The sequence below is a fragment of the Ctenopharyngodon idella genome, chromosome 18, assembly GCF_019924925.1.
Source record: "Ctenopharyngodon idella isolate HZGC_01 chromosome 18, HZGC01, whole genome shotgun sequence".
Lineage (NCBI taxonomy): Eukaryota > Metazoa > Chordata > Actinopteri > Cypriniformes > Xenocyprididae > Ctenopharyngodon > Ctenopharyngodon idella.
In genome coordinates, this window is record NC_067237.1 from 1,189,669 (window position 1) to 1,209,199 (window position 19,531).

The 19,531-nt window shown below is 36.8% G+C and overlaps 1 protein-coding gene across 3 annotated transcripts in view; it reads right to left on the bottom strand.

Annotated features, from left to right (window-relative positions):
* Positions 1-1,319: 1,319 nt before the first annotated feature.
* The window catches only part of mob2b (MOB kinase activator 2b), a 44,103-nt gene continuing 25,891 nt past the window's right edge, over positions 1,320-19,531 (bottom strand). For 2 of the 3 annotated variants that reach the window (XM_051869668.1, XM_051869667.1), the window contains exons 2-5: positions 6,762-6,922; positions 4,917-5,010; positions 4,320-4,444; positions 1,320-2,736 (exon numbers count right to left, since the gene is read on the bottom strand). In XM_051869668.1, the coding sequence (XP_051725628.1) occupies positions 2,465-2,736; positions 4,320-4,444; positions 4,917-5,010; positions 6,762-6,922 (652 nt within the window). In that variant the 3' untranslated portion in view covers positions 1,320-2,464. Of the gene's footprint in view, positions 2,737-4,319; positions 4,445-4,916; positions 5,011-6,761; positions 6,923-15,950; positions 16,190-19,531 lie in introns of those variants that run through there. The other variant, XM_051869666.1, reaches the window with a different exon arrangement.

The window sequence follows — 19,531 nt, forward strand, 5'->3', positions numbered from 1 at the left end:
GGGCAGGACAACAACGTGTGGAGTAGCCCAGTACCTGCGTGATTCATCATATAAACAGAGAGAAGTAGCTCCGGTGTCATGACAAATTAGGTCCTCCCTCGAAATCGGGTCTCCCCAAACTATCAGTTAATGATTATCATAAGTATATACGAATTAAAATAATTTAAAATATGCATAGCTTACTATGTGTGTGTGTGTGTGTACACACTAATGTGTGTATAAACTAAGCTATCAGACTAATCGCTTATCTGTATGCTATGCTAGTATATAATCTAACTAATACAGAAGTAAATGGTCATTATAACGTAGTTGAAACAGTATTTAGCATAACATGATTTTGTAATCATGCACTAAAGAGTACCTATTAAAAGCTATTTGAACCAATGGGATCGCTTGGGGTCCTAAAGGAGAGGTCTTTCTTCTGTCTTCGGTCTTTTTTTTCCCTGCTTCTTCACCTGTACAGGGACTGCTTCTCCCATTATCTCCGCTGGTAAAGCACACTAATGTGTTCAATTGTCTAATATTTGCTCTTTGCGTCACCAAAATACACTACGCTACTAGCGTATCTACAGAACACAACATTTGTTTCAATGTGGCAAAATACACTAAGGGGGGCAACCTGCACCTACATTATGAAAACTATGAGTAGTCTTCATGTTATGTTATATCATGTGTGGAGTGCGTCTCAGAAGCTCAGTTAACAAACTCCATCTCTGCATATGTTGAGAGTTTGGGCTGCTTATAACGTTCATTTGGTAACGCAATGTGCGCCATTTCAGATTCAGATCAGATTTGCAACATAAATCACTTATAAACCTAAGCAAACACAGAAGAATACATATGTTTCTAAATATGCAAACTGTTCATCGCGATTTCAAAATAAAAGTTTAAACCTAGTTTGCAGTTAGTTTGCATGTTTTGATGTCCACATGTTCTTTTTCAAGAAATTACAGTGGCTGTAGCATTTACATAATGAATTTAAGTAAACATTTGACCAATATTAGGGATTTGATTTGCTGCGTAACAACAACTACTAGGCCGTTGGCGCCCCCTGCAGGCATTTGTTATAATACATAATGCATCGCAAAGTGGGCGGAGCTCTTTTGGTGCAATTTGCTTGTTTCGATTCTCTGATTGGTGGAGTTTTCTGTGCAAAATCATGGGTAATGTAGTTTTTCACCAGGAATTCCACTGAACATGATTATTATTATTTTAAAAATAATACTGATGGCTGATGACAGCTAAAATCACTTCAAATGACCAAGACACATGAAATCGTAAGTTCACAGATGGAAAAAGAAAGACACTAAATACCACTGTTTGTGACTTTTAAATATTTTATTAGGTTATAATTTGCAGAGCTTAAAATATTAAATCGCTTTTAACTTAAAGTATTATTAAAATACATAAAACAAAAGCCAGAACTGAGGAGCCCTGAAAAATGTCAACTAAAACCAAAACGAAAAGAAACGGAAAATAAAGAAATAAATTAAATAAAAAGAAAAAAAAAGGTCCGATCTTCTCACAAAGAGGTCATCGAAACACAACTCTCTTAACAGCGACAAAGGGAGAACTAAAACATCTGCCGCTCTTTTTCTCGCTCGCTCAGTCACTCTAAGATAATAATAATCTTTGCGATCAATACGTAGACACTAAGTGTACATTCTTTTCCATTCACAAATCGTCTTTTCAGAATGAGGCTAGACATGATTACAAGCCTCCCTGCGTCCCACTGCACCCGAGACGCTCCAAACGTCGGGACGTTTCCAGAGCCTGAATAGCAGGCGTTTGGATTCAACAGCAGACAACACGAATGTCTTTGTCACTCGAGAGAGAACACGTGAACCCAGGCCCTGGAGCCAAACGTGCCCGTCGAATTCATTCAGAGGGTCTCCTCTACAGTGGTTAACATGCTAATATGCAACAGAAGTCTATCCCGTTTAAGTAGAGGACCGTTTGGGATGATGGGACTGCTATATGATGAGTAAAGTGACACCGAGAGGCTTATGGTTGAGCAGGTAGCATTGACAGCTCTCTCAGTTCCTGAGTGCAAAAGCCTTGAACACACACACACACACACACACACGCGCACACACACACACTCCCCTTTTACCCTATAAAAAACGAGAAAGAAACCTTTATACCGTACACGAGGACCAGGCCAACACCCTTATTAAACCAAGAGAGGGGAAAAGTGCTGCTTATATGCATCTAAGGGGCGAGGGAAGATGCGAAAGGAAGCGAAAAACGGGAAGGAAACGAAAGAAGCATCAGGTTGTTCTTGGTTAAAGGGTTAGACGGGCCACCTCTGAGGTCATTCGGCCCGGCTGAGCGCTCCTTACTGGGTCCTAAAGAGAACAATGTTCTGGAAGGGTGAAGGTCTGTGAGTCCCAGCGGCTTTGTGAGCGCTGTAGACCTTCTGAACCCTGGCTTGGCAGGTGCGGCGAGAGTGCGGGCGCCGGCCTCATCTCTCGGTCACGTGGTTCTGTGGCTGAGGGGGCAGAGGCGTGCAGAGGGCCTCCGTCAGGTCGTCCATTATGGACGTCTCCTTGGGGTCCATCAGATTGAATTCCCTTATAAAGACTATGAAATGCGTGTACAGTGTGTTTAGGTGTCCGTGCAGGTCCATGGCCACCGTCTCCTTGTAGTGGGACCAGTAGATGTGGGCCAGAACGTGGAAGAGATACCTGCAGATTTTCTTCACCAGTGTATCGAAGGTATTGGGGAACTCTTTACCTGCGGAGGACAAGTGAAAAACAGCGGTTTGTACGAGAAGAGCAATATTTCTCACATTCACACCAATGAATTTACAAGACTTTTATTCATATCAGTTCTATATGTATGGTGGGTAAGATTTTTTTAATGCGTTTCAAAGAAGTCTCTTCTGCTCACCAAGGCTGCATTTATTTGATCAAAAATACAGTAAAAAAATTGAAATATTTTTCCAATTTAAAACAGCTGTTTTCTATGTGAATATATAGTAAAGTGTAATTTATTCCTGTGATCAAAGCTGAATTTTCAGCATCATTACTCCAGTCTTCAGTGTCACATGATCCTTCAAAAATCATTCTAATATGATGATTTGATGATCAAGAAACATTTCTGATTATTAATGTTGAAAACAGTTGTGCTGCTTCAGATACATTTTGTTTTCAGAATTCTTTGATGAATAAAAGTTGAACAGCATTTATTTGAAATATAAATCTTATGTAAAATCTTATATATATATATATATATACACACACACATACACACACACACTTTCATCCAGACCTGGAAATCACAATTTTAAAATATGTTAAATTATTAAGGTCATAAGACTGAATTGTTGCTTAACCCTCTGGTCCTCTTCAGTCAAAAATGGCCGAAAAATTATGTTTTGAAATTATTTTTTTTTCTTTCATCGGAAGGGAATGACACTTGTTGACTTTTGTCGCAATTATCTATGTGAACACACAAAAAATTCATGGACGTGATCTGACTTCTTCACGTTCAAAAATTACCGACATAGGAAATTAATTGGAAATATGGAAACATACGAAAACTCTGAGAATCTTTTGGTGGTACAAACTAGTAAAATTAATGCAAAAACTGACACTTGAAATCAACATTTAAAAAAATAAAAATAAATCAAAATCTAAATTTTGACAGAAAGTTGTCTTTAAGAATGTCTAAGTATAAATCCGAATCCACAACTTAATAAAAATACGTATTTATGTCTAAAACCACTAGATGTTTTTACTCCCACCAGATGGCACTCATCTACCTTCAAAAAAAATTGGATTTTAAATGCCTCATCTCTATTTTAACATGGAAAACTGCTTAAATTAAAAAAATAATTTAAAAATGTTAGAAAAGTGTGTATTATTTTTAATGGGGAAAAATAGCTCATAAAAATATTGCATAGTATCATAAAATACCCTTAAAATTTTAAATAATAATCAAAAAATATTATTGAACAAAAATATATTATATTGGTAATAATAAGGGCTTGGTCACTTTTGACAGAAACGGAGCCAAGTGTGACCCCTAGTGACCAGAGTGTTAAAAAATAATAAACTGCTGTAGTTTGTGAAATTTTGTATATTTATAAACTCCATTTCTTAAATATTTATCCACGCACCTGTATGCAACCATCCAGATGTGTGAGTGTTTATTAGCTATTTACTAAAATTGATGCTTTGCTTTTAAATAAACAAAGCAGAAGTGAAATATATTGATCTTTAAGATATGCCTTACTAAAAAAACAGATCAAGCCTATTTGCTTCAGTCATGCAGTTCCACATTCATCCACCAGGTGTCGGTAGAGACTCACTCACCATATTTAGTGGGAAAGATGTCCTCATCCGTCACCAGCTTCTGAACAGAACTCATGACGAAGTCCACGTACTGCGGCGCTGTGCATTTTGTCTTCTTCCCTTTTTCATCATACCAGTAGTATGTCCTGAGAGAGAGAGACATTTCATTCAGAAAGATCTTTCCCCAATACATATATACACTCTCCTCCCATCATCCCCTGCATCACATATCGCCTGTCTGACACACTTTCTTCACCGTGGTTGTTCATTAACCAAACTGTCTTCCCATAAAGCACTTTCAGTTATTCACTAAAAGCTTCAGTAAACACTTGAGTTCCTTCCTTTTCCCATCAGCACACAGGTGACCCAGTTATAGTCTGATCATAAACAAAACGGATCCCTGACACAACAGGAAGAACGCAGTGAATAAAAAAAAAACCATTCCACTTCCTATTCTTTTACTATCACTTCTCTCCCTGAGGTCAAACACGACTGCAGGTCTCGACCTCCGCCGCAGGTCACGACCCCTGAGGGTCTCCTGTCACAGAAGAGCGTCACGTTGCCGCTCCGCAGGCTTAATAATGGATAACAGAGCCAGGATGAATAATAGATACTTACGTATTGCAGGCGGTCATGGCCGGACACGTGTCTCCCGTGCAGAACTCAGAGATCGTGCTGTACTGGAGGTTGATGAGATTGAAGAACGTCGTGGCTAGAAAATCACAGAGATGTTTCAGAGATTAAGGAATGATAATACACACAAATCTAGCCCTTCATTTTTAAATAATTGTGATTAAAGAATTAATTCTGTTCTCTTCACGTCAACTAATACGATATTTATTTACTTGGAATCGTGTATAATATAATAATAAAATTATAATAAATAGGCCCATATTATTTACTTTAATGCTGTGAAAATGAATATAATATAATACAATATAATATAACATAATTAATAAAAGTTTGTTGTAAAGCCAATTTCCAATTAATAGGGAAATAGTTTTAATGTACTCCTATGTACAGATGTACTTTAATGTACAAATATGACCTTTTTGACAGTAAAAGTATTTGCACAGTATTTATTGAATTAATAATTAATAAAAAAAATGATAAATAGTTTAAAATAATATTAAACGCAATAATAATAATTAAATGTTGTTGATGGTATTGTTATTATCAATAATAATAAATAGAAAATAATAAATTCTAAATATATAATAATATTATTTATCAATATAATATAATATAATATAATATAACAGTCTAATAGTCAGTCTGATTTAAGCTACTGAAATTTAAATTACTAAATTATCTCAAATAATTGCGATTAGATTGAATATCCTCAATCATACGATTAATAAATAATCGTGACATTTCCTCTCTCAAGGTCCATTAATGTACTAAAAACATATTAAATCAGTTCATGTGAGTACAGTGGTTCAATATTAATATTATAAAGCCACGAGAATATTTTTGGTGCGCCAAAAAAACAAAATAACGACTTATTTAGTGATGGCTGATTTCAAAACACTGCTTCATGAAGATTTGGAGCGTTATGAATCATGATTCGACACGCTGATAACATTATTATGACATTATTTTCATTTTTGGGTGAACTAACCCTTTAAAGGTCAACGCTGACCCTGTGGTTTTATAAAATAAACTAAGTTATTGAAAAATCTAGAAATATGAAATATGAGCCCAATGCAACGGCTAAAATAAAAAAAGTGAAATCAACTTAAAATAACAGGGTCATCTCAAGGACTGTGTAACTGTGCATCTGTAATTTAACAATTATCTCTGACAGAATATTTGAAATATATTATATATATATATATATATATATATATATATATATACACACACACATATACATGACATATGTATGTGAAATGCATGAAGCGATGCCCTCAACGAGTGCCATACGAGACGACTAAACTGTACAGATGCAGCTGTAGAGCAAAGGCTTGAATTCACCATAAAAGGCAGCGATTTAGTTTAATAAGTGCTTGTGGAATTTGAAAGTGCATTAAAGTTTCCTAAATTAAGCCATACTTTATGGTTTTTTCACATGTGTTTTCTTTCAAGATAAAATCGAGGGAAATGCAAACAATGGTGTGATTCGTGGGCTGTGGAATGTTATTCTGAGCTGGTTTTATCATACAGTTATGAAATCATACATTCCCTCTGATCAAGAGATGTTTTCAAAACACACCTAGAAACTAGACACAACAACACAGCGGCAGACAGTGGAGGCGGCCAGGGTTAAGGTCAAGGGTCGGGACTTTATCACATTAAAAACAACATAACAAATCTCCTCTGCAATTCTACAAAGTGCCTTTAGCCAAAAAAGGAGTAATACATACTACTGAATCTATTTCACAGATTAACAGCGCTGATCCAAGTTTCATTTGGTCTTAATTCTATTTACAGAAGCCAGACAAGGTCACGCGAGACACCTACTGTTGCTAGCGAGCCATTCGTTCAGGTCGATCTCCCTCGGCAACACCACCAGCTCCTTGAGTTCAAAATCCACGACTCTTACTTTGGTGTATTCTGCGTCCAGGTAATGCTTCTTCTCCTCGGTGGGCGGCTTCTTTCCGTTGGGCTTCCCTTTGCCCTTCCTGTATGGGATGAAACGAGGGAAAATAGAGGTCACTCATACTGCTAGAGCTGTCATTAAACAGTGAGGTGAGTGTAAAGAAAGTATAATGTATAACTCATTTGATGACAATATAAATCAGAATAAATACAATTCAGCAAAATATCTAAAAAAATCCATTTTAAAGCCACAGTAAAAGCATTTATTCAATATTGACTTAGCCGAGTGGATATCTAGGACCTTTATACAGAGATACTCGTGTGTTATGTAACACATACGGACACTTCATGTAAAAGAATGCAACAGTCTGTGCACATCCACTTTTCCACTGCAGGTTTGCAGAGTTAAACTTGCCCTGTAATTAACGTAACAGACCACAGACATCCAGGCTTTTCCTTCCACATCTATTTTTAGCCCAGGCGGGTTGTATTACCATCAGACCCACCGCCCCTTTCCAGTCCTCCACCACACCCGCCTCAAACATCAAACACACACTACAGTAATCACACTCCAGCTGCGCAGAACCAGAAACTACAAGAGCTGCTTTAATGGAAAAGAGGAGCTTTAAGAGCCAACAATGACCTCACAGCACCGACAGAACGCCTGAGAGACCTTCTGGACAGACGACGATTCGTAAATCAAGCATTCAGACAAAACCATGAACAACCTCAACAAACTTTTACTGTCCAGATGAGCGAGTGGGTCAGGAAAAATGTGCCAGATGTCAATTTTTGTTCGTGCCAGTTACTTTCATCTGTAGGGAGTAGATTGATTTATAATTTCTGCAGATAAAACTCCAATAATAATAATAATAATAATAATAATTTCATTTTCAAAAACAACAATGGATTATTATTAACGTTTATTTATAAAAAAATATTTTATATTATTTTCAATTAATATTATTAATAATTTGTAAATATTGTTTTAAATAATTTAATTAAGTTCATTAATAATAATTATTTTAATAATGTACTGATAAACAATATTGTGATATTTATTATTTTGAATTATATTATTAGTAACAATGAAAATGATTAAAATATTATACTTTATTAATACTACTACTACTACTACTACTACTACTACTACTAATAATTTCATTTTCAAAAATAACAATGGTTATTAAAGTTTATTTATAAATAATATTTTATAATATTTATTATTTTCAATTATTATAAATAGTTTAATATTAAAATATTCACAAATTTCATTATTATTAATAATAATAATATACTTATTTTAATAATGTACTGACAAACAATATTATGATATTTTATTTATTGTTTTCAATTATTATTATTATTATTATTATTATTATTATTAATACTCAAAAATAACAATGATTATTAAAGTTTATTAATACAAATATTTTATAATAATTTTTCAATTATCATCATCATCATCATCATCAATTTATAAATATTTTAAAATATTCATTAATTTCATTAATATTAATAATAATAGTAATATATTATACATATTTTAATGTACTGACAAACAATATTGTGATATTTATTATTTTCAATTATTATTATTATTTATCAAAATATTAATTATTAAAATAATTATGTTATTATTGTTATTATTTATTGATCATATTAATGTGATGCTATTTATTATTTTCAATTATTATTATTATTATGAATAACAATGAATTGTTTAATATTATTTTAAACTATTATTTATCATTTTAATTTATTAATTATTAATTCATTGAATACTGTACAAATACTTTTACTGTCAAAAAAAAAAAAAAGTATTTTAATTTAATACTAGTTTTACTTTTTTTTTTTTTTTTGATGAAATACAGGTCATATTTGTACATTAAAGTACATCTGTACATAGGAGTACATTAAAACTATTTCCCTATTAATTGGAAAGGGGCTTTAACCTTCCCCAAGTCACCAGTATCTTTATAAACCTCTAGTGGAGAGATTTCTGATATCAACCATCATGTGATGTCAAATAGTCAGAAAGAGGAAAGAGGCCTCGTATCTTAGTTTGTTGGCTTTTTCCTAGCACACGGCCATCCAATAACAGCAGCACGATATAAAGCCGTGTCTGTGTCCATCTGAAAAGACACACTGCCCTGGTCTTTAGACAGCTGCTGCCATGTTGTTTGACTCCGGGGCCGCGGGCCAGTTTACGCTCTCCACACAGAGACCGGCCTTGTTGCTTTAATGCCGTCCTGAAACCTCTGCCAGAGGCCAGCGCTGCAAACACACACAGGACTGATCCACACGCTGACCACTAACTACCACCACAAACCTCACAAAACTCGCCTCTGGCTCTTGCCAAGTTGTCTTTTGCTGTAGTAGTGCAAGTCTGTGATGACTTTCATTACCTGAAGCAGTTTAATATTCGCACACTACATACAGTGATCGCAAACTGGAAATCAATTAGTCGCTCTGACCAAGATGTGCAAATGAAGTAAAATAAAAGTTGGGTATAATTTATAGATTGACTGTGTGGATCAATCAATGAATTCACCCCATCACTGTGTCTTTACTTCCTTTTTCAGTCCATTTAGACAAACAGTTCATGATTCCTGGAAAACCACGGCACTAAAGCCAGGAAGTGCCCTCTGGAAACTGCTTTTAGGGGAAAGTCAGTGCGAGGGTGTTTAATGGTGCGTTCCATCTTGAATTAGTACAAACACACACAAGAGTTTGTGGACAATCACTGGGATAAATCTCCCATTCAGAGTCCTGGCAGACTTGGAGTCCTCCAAATCCATTATTTAAGGGTTCCCAAACCGAGCCCCTTAGACACAAAATATATTACAATCTTTAAGATAACATTTCAATCTAACAACATATTTGCATATTCACTGTTCTCTGATGTTGGTCAAATGACATGCAGGTAAACAGATAAAAAGTAACCTTCTTTCATCTTGATTGTATTTATTTGAAAATATATGGGGCTGCACAACTTCTAATTATAAAAATGAAGACAAATATATTACTGTTATTAATTACAGAAGTACTGTCAAATAAAAAAAAAAAAAAAAAAAATGAAGAGCAGAGAGACTTGCAGAGAGACTCCGCCCACACGCTCTTCTAATTGGCTGATTTTTGATTAATTTGGTTGCGAGTGCACTGCGCTTGCAGAGACTCCGCCCACACACACTTCTAATTGGCTGTGATATTAGGTTGATTTGGTTGCAAGTGCAGTGCACTTGCAGAGAGACTCCGCCCACACGCTCTTCTGATTGGCTGTGATATTAGGTTGATTTGGTTGCGAGTGCACTGCACTTGCAGAGGGACTCCGCCCACACGCTCTTCTAATTGGCTGTGATTTTTGATTAAATTGGTTGCAAGCGAGTGCAGTGCGCTTGCAGAGAGACTCCGCCCACACGCTCTTCTGATTGGCTGTGATATTAGGTTGATTTGGTTGCGAGTGCAGTGCACTTGCAGAGAGACTCCGCCCACACGCTCTTCTGATTGGCTGTGATATTAGGTTGATTTGGTTGCGAGTGCACTGCACTTGCAGAGGGACTCCGTCCACACGCTCTTCTGATTGGCTGTGATATTAGGTTGATTTGGTTGCGAGTGCACTGCACTTGCAGAGGGACTCCGCCCACACGCTCTTCTAATTGGCTGTGATTTTTGATTAATTTGGTTGCGAGTGCACTGCACTTGCAGAGGGACTCCGCCCACACGCTCTTCTGATTGGCTGTGATATTAGGTTGATTTGGTTGCGAGTGCACTGCACTTGCAGAGGGACTCCGCCCACACGCTCTTCTGATTGGCTGTGTTATTAGGTTGATTTGGTTGCGAGTGCACTGCACTTGCAGAGGGACTCCGCCCACACGCTCTTCTGATTGGCTGTGTTATTAGGTTGATTTGGTTGCAAGTGCAGTGCGCTTGCAGAGAGACTCCGCCCACATGCTCTTCTAATTGGCTGTGATTTTTGATTAATTTGGTTGCAAGTGAGTGCAGTGCATTTGCAGAGAGACTCCGCCCACATGCTCTACTGACTGGCTGTGATTTTTGATTTTGTCACGTCTCGTAGTTGCTTTGCATCTGGAGTGGACAGACAAACTGCTTGTCGCTGGAATCTTATCGCATCACATCCAGTTAGAACAGCTGCTTTTTGAATGACAAATTGCCTTTGACATCAGCTCTCATTCATTGCATCAACGGCAGACAGATGTGCTTGTACACTGCACAATGGTGCTTAATTGGTTACAGCACATATCATTTTGTTCAATGCAGTAATTTCTAAACACATGACAGAGTGACAAGTGCAGAGATGGCCTGAGCCTACACTTCAGACTACATGAAGAGATACAGAAACAAAGGACCATTCAAACTGTTAAACAACTGCAAGTCCAAAGGCCCACGAGAGACGCAGCAACAGGACACTTCTGCAGCCTCACAGCGCTATGAGCCAATGACTCGCATTGATAGAGCAGCGTTTCATAGGCCAGCTGCTTTCCAATGTGAAGTTTCAATCACAGATTCACTTCACACTCTTTCACAGAACATCAAATGTTTGCTGTTTGAGCAAGAAAAAGCTCTGCAAAGTTCCAGTTCTTCTCTATATCAGTGTCAGTGTTTCTGAACTCCCTGAAACGCCTCCATTGTAGTCTTGAGTTTTCTTCACAATATTCCTCATTTAAATAATTCATACGCAGAATAAAGGGGCGGGGCCTGGTTGAGTTAGTTGGTAGTGTGTTGAAACTGGCGGTTATGGTAAGGGGCGGGACATTTCCCAAACACCAATCACAACACACTGCTCCAGCCGACCAATCAGAGCACATTGTGCTTTTCAGAAGGAGGGGCTTCATAGAGACAGGAACTAAACAGAGCGTTACTGACAGACTGGGAAGAGAGGAGCTGAACAATGGAGAATATGAGGAAAATAATCAACAATCAAGCAGGAAAACCTGTTCTAGTAGAGCCCAAAAACCAAAGACCTTGTAAAATGGCATAATAGGTCCTCTTTAAACAATTTTTATTCACTCCAAAAACACCAACTTACAGTAATATACAAGTTTTACTATTCTACTGTACAGATCAAAGGTTGCCTACATTCTTTCGAGATTATAAGGGGGCTTTTTCAGCTCTGCTCTTACAAAGATAACCATCTTAACTGTTCCTATTCCTCATGGAAGAAGAAGCACTGAACATCTGGTGGCTTTTAACTTGCAACTACCAAAAGTACAAAAAAAAGGCACTGAAAACCACGATAAATCTGCTAATCGTCACTGTGGACTTGCTACAAGCACACAAAAAAACAAATGCGATCATCCATCCGAGGGCTGGTTGTCTCAGTGCTAAACAGATATGAAGAGACTTTAGTCATGATTCAAGAAGCAGTTATTGCTGATTACCCAGCAGTCCACTGACCCCAAACAGATTAGGGTCTGGTCTGATTACCAACCTGTCTGTGTTTGACTCAGTTTACGGTTAATAAAAGAGGGAGGAGGACGTCAGACTCTGACTTATTGTCCTCAGAAAACTTCGCCATGCCTGTGGTTTTCAGGAAAGTCAAATGATGCAATGGACATGCTTAATAGCTGAACCCAACTTCCTTCCTGGGATCATAATCTAACAAACTACAGACTCACAGAAGGAGAGAGATGTAGATGGCAGCTTGCTCCTTTGCAGACATTACGTCTGAGAAGACACCAGCTTCATTTTTTGATGGTCTTTGTTGGGACCGAGACATGCTCAGTTGTTCTGAATGGTCTTGTAAGAGATTGGTGTCATTCTCAGACTGTGAAACGTGAAAAGTTTGTGCTAAAAACGGGGTTAGGAACATTTGTCTGTGCCGAATCGAGCCTATTTTTATTCTCAGGGCATGTTCTTTGGCAAATACTCAGAAGCTACATGCCTAGTCCATTATGGGCGAGACGAGCTGAAAAACATTCCACTGACTTACTGACGCATTTTTGTACTTTCAAAGTTAAGATGGAGATAAAAACTTTCCTTACTTTATTGATGCATTGTGCAAAAGACGCTATTTAAATGATTAGTTCACGTCAAAATTCAAATTTCCTGATCATTTACTCACTCCCATGTCATCCAAGATGTTTATGTCTTTCTTTCTTCAGTCGAAAAGAAATGAAGGTTTTTGAGGAAAACATTCCAGGATTTTTCTCCATATAGTGGACTTCACTGGGGTTCAACGGGTTGAAGGTCCAAATGCTACGTCATGCGTGACCTTTCCAACGAGATTACGTAATGTGTGGCGCATCGCAGATCAGTGCAAGGCGAGTATTTGTGGTTAAAAAGTATATAATTGTTATTTTTTTTAGAAAATGGCAGATGGTTTCTCTAGATAAGACTCTTATTCCTTGTCTGGGATCATGTAGAGCTCTTTGAAGCTGCACTGAAACTGACATTTGGACCTTCAACCCGTTGAACCCCAGTGAAGTCCACTATATGGAGAAAAATCCTGGAATGTTTTCCTCAAAAAATAAACATCTTAGGTGACATGGGGGTGAGTAAATTATCAGGACATTTTAATTCTGAAGTGAACTAATCCTTTAAATCATAAGTATTTAATGTATAGATTGGCCATTGCACATCTCGATCCATTGAAAAAGTTATTAAATACACCAAGTTGCAATAATCTGAACCATCATCTCAAGCAGAATGTTAACTATTTAAACTATTCAGAAACATGACAATCCTACGCATGAACTGACCTTCTGGTTTAGAAAAATGCCAAGCACGTCAGTAATAACCTGACTGAAGGGGTGGAAAAATGTTTTAAATATATTATTTGTATTTTAGGCAAATTAATGGGCAGAGAAAAGAAAGCAATGTGGTTTAAGAACTAGGTTAGTTTGCTTACTGTCATTAGGGTTTTTGCTCTGAGGGTTTGGTGAGAAAACCTGATATTTGGGTTAATCCTTTTGCTCTATTGGACGACTTAAAAGGCAAAGTCACTTCAAATTAGGGAGTCTCCACATATTTCTTCAGACGCTGATCCCATCTAAAACACATTAGCAAATCTGCAAGATTAAGTTCAGCCACGGCCAATATGTACCAAGCTGATTTTGACTCCCGACTCCAGACTGGCTGACTTGACCAGCCACCAATGCTCCAGGGCCTTAAAAGTGCCATTTAAAAGACTATTATAGAAACATCAAATTAGTCCTTTCTCTGAAAAGCCACAGTCTGTGGGAACGCACAGTCAGTAGGAACGCCAAGACTGTTTTTATGAGACTAAAATTAGATGGATGTCAGCTTAGGCTATAGCAAGCAGTAGCTTATTGCATTAAAAATCACCATCTTCCACAAATCCAAGTCAAGTCAGCTTTATTTCAATAGCGCTTCACACAATACAGATAGTTTTAAAGCAGTTTTAACTGGAAAACAGTGATCAATGATGCAAACAGAACTCAATTCCAGATGTTTAAAGTTCAGGCAAAGATGTGGCATTTATGGCATATTTACGATTATGACACGCAAGTCAATAACATTCATGTTATCTACAACTTCATAAACACTAGATTTAGAATTGGTTGCTGAAACTGCTATTCCAAACTGTGAGTCACAATTACAATGCAAACATCACACTTATTCAATTATAACCGCACAAACCTCAAGAGCTGGAGAGGAATTATTAGTATTCATCAAGTATGTGATAATCCCTGGAATTATCAAGCAACTAACATGAAGATGATTTCTTATATCATGGTTCTCAGAAGCATTATACCACTGTATAAGTTCACTGGTCACTGCGGTTTGTTAAATGATTAACTGACAGACAGGAAGACCGCTCTTCTTTCAGTAGGTCACTTTCCAGCTCACCTGAGGCCACAGAACAATCCCAAACGCTATCGGCCCAGCCAGACTGCCCTCGATTACTTATTCATTAAAACACTGTACCTGAATATTCGTAAACAAGTAATTAGCCTTCATTGTAATTTGGAAAGCAGTAAAGACTGATAGCCAAAGCCATGCTCTGGATAAAAAGAGCGCCAACTAAATAGCAAATCAAGATAACGGATGTGTTGAAATCTACTATGCTGCCTACCTAGACAGCATTCTGGGTACTGTAAGCATACTATATAGTGAGGTTGAAAGTTTTGAGACTACATGTATACATACAATGTTTTTTTATTTATTTAGTTTTTGTGGAGATCATGCAACAAATTGTAATGCTACTATTTTTTTTTATTTTATAATATATATATTTATTTTATTTTATTAAGGAGTCCCAGAAAATAATTTGACTCTTTATCATCCATTCTCATGGAAATTTGTCTTGTCTTTACACCGATTGAAATTGGGACAATGGACTTGTTAAAAATATTGTCATTGCTCTATGCACCTTATAGCACCTTCCTTTGTCAAATTCATTAAAAAAAAAAAAGATGGATTTTCAGTGGCATCTTTTATATTATTTTTTTAACATTAATTCTAAACAAACCAAACTGTACAGCATGTTGCCTGTTAAGACTTTTTTTAAACATTGTGCTGTTTTTGTAAGCATGATTTTGCTGATAAAATGTATACTGTAAGTTGTTTTGCATAAAAAGACCGTGCAAAATGCATCAAAATGTATATATTCATATTAGCTACACATTCAGCAACACAGTAAGTACAGGTATCTGACATCTACAGGTCAACTCATATTATATCTATCTATCTATCTATCTATCTATCTATCTATATATATATATATATATATATATATATATATATATATATATATATATAAACTCAAGCACTTTTGGGGTTAATTTATATATAAAGCTCCTATATGGGTGCCTAAAAATACTGGTGCAAACATATGCATACCTAAAAATACTGCACTGGCCAAGCTGTAATTCAATCTAATAATAACTGATCTATACGAGCATCACGTGGAAAGATAATATATCATTACTGCTTAAAGAAACCTGGCAAACCTGCAAATTACACGCACATTAAAGCTGAAATGGTAACAATTTTATGTTAGTGGAAAGTTCCATTCCGTCAACAGACGCGCGCACATTCCTCTGGCGCACGCGCGCATATCAGCGCACTGTGAAGAAGTTGAGTGAAAAATCATTTAAATCAGTGAAAGAGCACGGGGAGAGTTACCTCAGCACTTTGCCAACCGCCTGAAGGACCATTTTACAGCTTAATCCGTTTTTAGGAGACCTCTGAGCGAGCGCGCTGTCTCCGGTTATGGTGTGATCTCCGACCATGTTGCCAAATGCCCGGTTTTAACGGTGATGACGGACGCGCCTCTCACCGCGATCATAGATTCTGATAAAGTCAGTCCAGTTTGCAGGAGCGTTTCAAGCAAAACAGTCGCTCTGCTGTGCTTCTCCTTCAGCTAAACTTCCAGCCAATCACAGAACATATGGGAGGGGCCAAGGTTCAATAGTTGGAATGTTTATAAAAAAAATAAAAAAAAACTCATCCATGTGACTCTCAACACACACTAGATGTAGAAAACAATGTGCTTGGTTCTTGGGTACAGTAAAACTGGATTTCCCCCAAAAACTGCCACAGCAATAACTCAGAACTGGGGAACAAACATATATGATTCCAATAGTTATATTGCAATAATATAATGCAGAAATATTTTGTTTTCTCCTTATATATACACATCAAGTATTTAAGTATCTTATTTACAACTTTCTCCTCACTGGAAACTCTTCATTTATCAACCATTCAAAGGCTAAACTATTCCACCATTTATATGATCGTGTATAAATAGCATTTTTTAATATACATTTTGCCTGGCACATAGCACATACATACATACATATGTGTGTAATTCATTATATATACACACACACACACACACACACATATATACATATATATGATACAAAAAAAGTTATTAAAGTTCAAGTTATGGACGTACAAATTTTTATAATTAAGGTGCATTAACTGGTCACATTTATAAATCATAAATCAGTTTGTTTAAATAATAAAATGAATAAAATATAAAATATCTATAAAACGTAAATGTATTTTATTTCAGCTAGTTGTCGACATTTCTCATAAGATGAAGTACTAAAATAACAAAATTAAAAACTAAACTTGAAAATAAATAAATAAAAGTAACAACAAACAATATAACTATTAAAACTTAACTGAAATTAAAACAGAAAATATAAAAAATAAATTTAAGTTGAAATATTAACAAAAACTTTAATACTATATCAATGACACTTTAATAACACTAATATCAGGAAAACTCCTGTTTTACTCGTTCTCAAAAAAAAAAAAAAAAAAAGAACGAGTAAAATGTTGTTTAAAATACTTTTATATTGCTAGAACCGCTCGATATGTCAACTACCCATGAAAGATTTCCTTAACAGGTTCCTTCGCAGCATGTTTTGACGCAGTCGTGACGTACTGGAAGCTGCTAATGTGCAACAATTCGTGTTATGACAATGTAATTTACAGTGGAACATCAGACTGGAATTTTTCTGCAGAGCTTGAAAGCATGTTCAGACTCGACACTGGAAAGCTAGAAGGGCCGGTCTGGCCCCAGGACTAGTATTTTAGTCATCTAACAGCATGCCAAGACAGACAAACACATGTTAGATAGAGACTCGCAGGCTCCACGCGTGGGCCCTCTTTAGCATTTCTGGTAATATATAAAATAAAAATAAGCATATATGCGCTATACATATACAGAATATACATAGAAGTCACCATACACGACAGCTTATTTTAGCATAACACATTAATGCTAAAAATGTTTGTTGGCATTACCTTCAACCCTGTTAATATACTGGCTGGTTCTTCAATCTAAAGACTTCAATTATTACTGCATGAGCCTTAAAAGGTCAGCCTAAAATAAATGCTGGAAAAAAGACTGGAAAAAGCGCTTACTAAAATGAGGCACGGACGTCAGGTTGTACGTGGGAGCGGTGAAAATAATGAGGGCCTGTGTGAGCGGACAGGAGAGGGGCCTGGCGTGGACTAAGAGCCTTCACAGGCTGCGTTTGTCCAGGGGGGCAAAAAAAATCCAGGGGCAGGGAAGCAGACGGAGGCAGAACAGAAGATTCTTTCATTGCCTCTACAGGTGAGAGAAAATGAAAGGCTGGCTTACGAAAGCAGTGACGCAAACGTGTAGATGCCGAGTGCCTTGAATGTTTTCTTAGTAACTTCAGTGCTTTAGGAATGTAAGATAGGCACCTGCCTTTTACCTCAGAGGACCAAAATATCTGGGATATATATTTAGTTACAAAGGATCTTTACATCTAAAGGTGGGGTCACAATTCAGGTGAAATTTTGAGGACAAACATGAAGTCACTTTCAAATCAAGCATCTTTCTGTTGGAAAGAACAGCAAATCTGTGTGACCAACTTGAACATGAGGGAAATTTGCTATTTTTCGCCCCCGTGCAAAATAAAACAACTGGAACTGAGCCACGAAATCTTGTCGAGCAATGGTAAATGTGACCGCACCTTAATGCGGTTGACCAGTTAAATCTATCCAGGGCATGAAACAACACTGCAATAGATAAAAGACAAAAATATGCAAATGTTATTCACCAGCACATCATTCCAACCCTATTTTAAGATGTTAGAATTTTCCATGATATAAGGTGATTTTTTTTTTACCTCCAAGCACAAGAAAAGAACAGAAAAGTATTCTTCTGAACCAATATTTTGTAAATAAAACACTCATTTCATTAATCATGGATTATCTCTGCCGAAACTCTCAAATCTCAAGTTTATTCACAGGGTTCCTACAGATTCTGTAAAATGAAATTTCAGGACTTTCAAGGACTTTAAGCACTGCTTTTTTGATTTTCACTTGTCAAACAATATCTTTATTATTTTTATTTATTTATTTTTAACTCAAATTAAAGATATAAGGTATCCAAAATACAACTTATTTAATAATGTATAGTAAATGCAAAGTTTATAATGGCTATCACTGTTCAATAAATCATATTTTATATCATAATGTTGGCGTACTTGGCATTGATAAAGCTGTCTGTATGTTAATGATGGAGATCTATCAACAACTTCAGAGAAGGTTACATAGTTACGCCAGTAGGTGGCGACAAAGGACTGACTTTAAGAGTGAGTTAATAGATTGTTCATTAAAGGGGACCTATAATGCCCCTTTACAAGATGTAATCTAAGTCTCTGGTGTCCCCAGTATTTGTCTGTGAAGTTTCAGCTCAAAATACCCCACAGATCATTTATTATAGCTTGTTAAATTTGCCCCTATTTGGGTGTGAGCAAAAACACGCCGTTTTTGTGTGTGTCCCTTTAAATGCAAATAAGCTGCTGCTCCCGGCCCCCTTTCCAGAAGAGGGCGGAGCTTTAACAGCTCGTGCTTCGGTCGCTCAACAACAACAAAGCTGGAGAATCTCACGCAGCCAAAATGAGGATTGTCAGTAACAGTGTTCAGCCTTACATTGTTCAAACCGGAGTCGACACTGATGGAGAGACTCAGGAAGAAGTTACAACTTTTAGAATGAAACTGGACGTTTCTGAATGGTTAGTGGATAAATTTATGTAGTCGCTGTGGAGTTGATTCAACTCATCGACTAGCATGTGCCGTCATGTTAATCTTTTGTGCAAATCCAGCGTTGAATTGACCCTCGTTTGTGAAGCAGTCCGGCGTAAAATGACGGCATGTCAACAACACTCTACTACAACAACTCTTCCTCTTCTCTAAAGCAGCCCAACATGGCCTCA